At 51.4% G+C, this 5005-nt stretch overlaps 1 protein-coding gene across 2 annotated transcripts; it reads right to left on the bottom strand.

Moving 5' to 3' along the window:
• Positions 1-2457: 2457 nt before the first annotated feature.
• Positions 2458-4414, bottom strand: Csf2 (colony stimulating factor 2). 2 transcript variants are annotated; one of them, XM_005350076.1, is made up of 4 exons: positions 4249-4414; positions 4123-4157; positions 3285-3410; positions 2458-2565 (listed from the first exon to the last, which is right to left on the bottom strand). In XM_005350076.1, exons 1-4 carry the CDS (start codon positions 4412-4414, stop codon positions 2458-2460), a joined length of 435 nt encoding a protein of 144 aa, XP_005350133.1. The 2 variants fall into 2 exon arrangements, with proteins under 2 accessions (XP_005350133.1, XP_026636002.1); XM_026780201.1 differs by having other exon boundaries at positions 4123-4167; positions 4265-4414.
• Between the last annotated feature and the right edge of the window lie 591 nt (positions 4415-5005).

Raw genomic sequence — 5005 nt, 5'->3', positions numbered from 1 at the left:
ACCCCAGGGTGTGGACATCTGGAACCCCAGGGTGTGGACATCTGGAGCAGGCTTAGTTTTTCTATTTCCAGCCAAGTCAGTGACCAACCTATTTGACTTGTCTCGGATCTGTCCCACATGGACCCCGGGTAGGACACAGGCTGAGGCCCCCAGAAGTACCCATGAATTGACCTCCCTCAGCCCTCTACAATTTTCAACTCCCCATTTCCAATACCCCAGCAACGAGGAGATTTCTTTTGGCTTTGAGATGATCCTAAAGAATAAAGGTGAGGCTTGAACCCCTCCCCCACCTTGGATGAGGCAAGTAGTGTTCAGACAAAAGACTTCTGCCTCACTGGACCCCAGGCTCTAATGCAAGGAAATGGAGTCTCGGGTTCCCCTAAAAGCAAGCAGCAGCTTTGTGCAGATTTCTGTGAGGGGTTTCGTGTCCTTATAAATCTTTGCTATGTGTGCGCCCTGCTTGTCATAGCTCTCAGACAGCTTCTTCAGAGCGGAGGTGAAGTCTTTCGTAAAGTTCCCATAGCAGAGTTCCAGAAACAGGGATAGAAGCCCTGGGGTGGCAGGCCTGCCCAGCAGAATATGAGCACCCTGCTCACCCTGGTCTGATGGAGCCCTGGACCAAAGACCTTACAGGAGACTTGTGGATCCTGCAGGGTACGCAGTGGAGGCAATGGACACCTTCCTGTCCCCTTAGGTCTGGAAGCTATGTTGGGATGGGGGCTGGGGAGCCTGGCAAAGCTAAGCATGTGGCCACTGGCTCACTTATTGACTGGGCCCGAGGTTCGGTTCCCAGATCCTCAGCGTTTCTCACTCTTATCTCCACGCTGTTTGCTGACTGAGCCGATTCCTCTCTCCCCTTGCGGCTGTGGTCATAAAGGCCAAAGACGATTAGATGCCTCTGACCTCACTGCTGTTCTGGGGTCTACTTCAATAGCCCTGCAAGCAAGAGCAGTGGGCCACGGAGGGTCACAGGCGTGAGTGTGTGGGGATGGATGGAAAGTCAGACTTAGCGTGGTAGGTCTTCTTGTCCTCGGACAGTTCTTGCTGAGGAAGACAAAGGGGACTCTATCACTGGGTGAGATGCACTTTTGATGCATTTTAATATCATGCCACACTCCATGGACCCTGCTCTTTGCTGGGGTTCAGGAGAGCTCTAAGGTTTTGTGTTCGCGATTGTTAATGGTGTTGTGGTCGTTTTGCCTGAGGCAGGTGTCTGACTGGGACTGAGCCATCCTTCTGCAGGCTGGAGCACAAGGAGCAATGTGTGATCACTGTATCCTAGCCCCTGCAGGGACCTTAAACTGCAGACAGACAGCTTCCTCAAGCCACCTACAGAAAAAAGGCTGGTCCCATCGCCCAACCCCCAGCCTTGGGCACACACTCACTTTCCAGTGGTCCTCAGAAGGGACACAGGGTAACATATGGAGGATAAGACCTTCAGCCCGGTTGTCAAGCAAAGACAGGATAACCACATTTCTCTTAGTCCCAAAGCCATGGATTTTAGTAGAAAATACCAGTGAGAGTCAAAATGTAATGGAAAAATAAAAACCTGTCAAGGAAAGTACCACCTTATTGCTGTGTCCCAACATTCACCAAACTGACATTCTGGCTGCTAAAGATTAAGGTCAAGCCTTTGGGGTAAAGTTGGGTAATATTGCTGAGCTCTGACCCCTGTGGTTTAGTTTCTTTATCTCCGAACAGTTAGTCTATTTGCTGATTTACTTTAAGAGTGATTGAGACCCCAATTGTGAGAGCAGAATAGGGACACGAGGTCCATAGCCACAAAGGGGAACAGTAGTTTTGCTGGATGCCAGGGCTGACTTGTTTAGACAGTGACTGCCAACCCCAGAAGCTCCTTATTTCCTAGAAAGGGTGACACCCCTTCTCTGGCCAGGTCTGTGAAGCAGTTACTTCAACTTCCTGATGAACCCTGAGTCCTTTCTCTGGGGCAGAAGTTTTTGAGCGCCCCAGAAGGTTAAAGTGTATGAGTTCTGCCCCAGGTCCATGCTGGGCCCAGACCTTGATCTTCCCTCCCTTTGACTATGACAGCGTTGGCCCTCATTGACTCCTACCTCAATAGCCACCCACCCCCACCTACCACCCAAATTCTTAAAATTAAGCCATATAGTCACACAAACAAAAGTTTCAATAATTTATTATTATTATAAGACATCCTTAATAAATATAGTTGTAAACTTAAATAAATAAATAAATAAATATTTTAAAAAATATATAAATATATAAATAAATATCACTGGTCCCTATCAGTAGAAAATATCCCTCCTTTGTTCCCCACTGCCATGTCAGAGTCAGCATTTTCAGAGGTCCGTACTGCTCCTGCTGTGGCTGTGGCCCGCTGTTGGTCCCTTCAAGGCAGAACTCCTGAGTTCCTGGCTCATTCGGCAGGAGCAAAAGCAGCAGTCTGAGAAGTCGGATCCAGAGCTGGCCAGGGCCACCTCATTTCTGGACTGGCTTCCAGCAGTCAAAGGGGATGTCAAAGAGAAAGCCTTTAAGGTTGTCTATGAAATCCTCATATGTGGTGACTTCGGTGTCACAGTCAGTTTCCTGAAGAGGATGAGAAAAAGGAAACACTTGAGTCCGGGTGAGTGGCTGGCACAATGAAGCAGCTGTGTATTTCTTGTGCCACTGAGAACTCAGCGGCCAGAACCCATTTGAAAGGATCAGGTGACACTACGGCTGCCTGTGTGCTGCCTACGGCACGCACAGACCTGCCAATGGCGTTCAGGGACTGTGCCCTAGCAGAAGGCTTGCCTCTGGTCTTCAGATAAGTTGGGTTTGATTCCTGGTGAGAGGGAAGTGGCCAGCCTGAGGCATCTCCTCACCTCTAAAAAGATACAGGGCTCCCTCTTCCATGAGGAAAGAAATGGGAGATGTTTGGGGTTTCTGCCCATTCTAGGAGCCCCATCTTTATATCCATGGAATATAGGCATCTCACAGGAAAGTCTTGTCAGGAAGTAGTGCCTGGGTGCTGGCTGTTCTCCTGGGCTCCGGCAGGCTTTGAATTTTCTCGGGTTTGCCTCACCTCTGACCTCATGACTGATAATGACATGTACATAGGCAGGTAGCTCCTGCTGCGGGGAGCAGTGGGTGCTGCTGGTCCTCAGCCTAGCCTCTAGGGATGAATGGGAGCCATGGCCTGTTCTTGAGGGGCCCCTGTGACACATCTAATGACCCCAAACCACACAGCCAGAGGTCATTCCTCACCTGCCCCGCCCTCCCAGACTAACACATTCCTGCCCTGTGCCCTGATGCTGTGTACTCACCGGGGTTGGGGGGCAGTTCTTCTGGTAGTGACTGGCCATCATCTTCAAGGCGCCCCTGAGTTTGGTGAGGTTGCCCCGGAGGCCCTGCTCGTATACCTTCAAGCGGGTCTGCACACATGTTGGCCTCTGTGAGAAGTAACCGTTCATTGATAAGCAAAGGCCAGGCGCTCACAGAATACAGGCTACTTGCTCGTCAGTGCTTTCTGTTCCCACCAAGTGTCACAGGAAGGCTCTAGTCTTAACACTGTCTGACTGCTGCCCTCTCCCTGCCTGACCCAGCCACCCTCAACTTGCACAGCCACATTCTATAGCCTGTTACCTCAAGACGTTCCCAGTTCCAAGCCCCCAACTTTACAAGCAAAGGCCGCTTGCTACGATTCTAGGAGAAGGGGCTGGACAAAGTGGGGATATCCCCCCAAACCTCTTTGTGGGCAAGCATTGTTCCAGAAACCCGTCTCTGTCCCTCTCTAGTCAGTATCCTCTCTCCATGGTCACAGGGCACAGTGAAGACTCTAAGGCAACAAGACCATCTCATAAAGTGACTCTCACTTTCCCATCATCCCCTGCAGATCCCTGACCTTTGAATGCTAGCTCTGCCCAAACTTATTGCTCAGTTGATAAAAGAATGCACATGACTGCCACAGGGGCATGGCTATGACAATAAAAGAGTGCACGTGGCTGCCACAGGAGATTGGCTGTGGACATCTTGACTCCCCAGATTTTGCCCCCTCCCCCTAGCAGCCAGCTGACAGGGAAGAGTTAAGAGAACCTTGCAAGGGGCTATTAAAAAGAACCCTGCAGGAACCCTGAGAGGCTACATCAGAGAGAAGCAGCTTACCTGGACCGAGAACTCTTCAGAAACAATGTCTACTTCTTCATCGTTCTGTAAAAGGAAAGTGCCATGTTACCAAGCTGACAGGCAGGGCCAGGCAGGGGCCAGCGGGTGGCCTGGAAACAGCCGAACTCTCTCCCTCACTCACCTCCATGGTAGGGGTGTCATTCAGGAGGCTCAGGGCTTCTTTGATGGCATCGACATGCTTCCAAGGCCGGGTGACAAGGGCGGGTGAGCGAGTGGGTGCAGAAAAGCTAGAGACCATAATGCCAAGGAAAAGTAAGATCTGCAGCCACATCCTCCTCAGGACCTTAGCCTTTCTCTCTGAGTACTGGGCTCACTGCAGAAGAGCTCTTATATACACAGTTAGAGGAAATGATTAATGGTGACCACAGAACTCCAGGGGGGCGGGGGAACTACCTGAGTTGTGGAATCTCCTGGCCCTTATCAGCTACACATGGGGCCAGTGCGCTTTCCCTCAGGTTAACAAGCTTGGGGGTTTCATTAAAATGAGCCCTTCCAAGAACTGGCAGCCCACCTGCCGGGTGTCTGGGCAGTCTGACCCAGCCTCTGGCTATCTTCTCCTTCTGAAAGGGGCCTCCAGGCAAATTTGGACTTCCTGGCCTGGAGTGGCTGGGGCGGGGCTTGAGTGGGGCTCCAGCTTCCATTCTGCCCGCTGTCCCTGGAGGCCTCTAGGCTAGCTGTGCCTTCTCTGGTGGCTCATTTCAGCCCTGGCCCATACTCTTTTCAGCCTTCTTCTGAGATGCAGACCTTGCACAGGCCCGTCCCATGACCTAATTAGAAAAAGTCCAGCCAAGTGGGAGTCTTCACAGACTCCCACTGAGGACCCAGCGCCATTGGAAAACTCAGCCCAGCTGAGCCACCCCGC

This window comes from Microtus ochrogaster, chromosome 7 (assembly GCF_000317375.1).
Source record: "Microtus ochrogaster isolate Prairie Vole_2 chromosome 7, MicOch1.0, whole genome shotgun sequence".
NCBI lineage: Eukaryota > Metazoa > Chordata > Mammalia > Rodentia > Cricetidae > Microtus > Microtus ochrogaster.
The sequence above is the reverse complement of the archived record's forward strand: the minus strand, read 5'-3'. Positions and strand labels throughout refer to the sequence as shown.

Coding starts and splice junctions, on each gene's coding strand:
- Csf2 (XM_005350076.1), bottom strand. CDS start 4,414: ATGTGGCTGCAGATCTTACTTTTCCTTGGCATTATGGTCTCTAGCTTT. Junction 3,411..4,122: donor CTGAAGAGTTCTCGGTCCAG/GTAAGCTGCTTC, acceptor TACTTCTCACAG/AGGCCAACATGTGTGCAGAC. Junction 2,566..3,284: donor AGAACTGCCCCCCAACCCCG/GTGAGTACACAG, acceptor CATCCTCTTCAG/GAAACTGACTGTGACACCGA.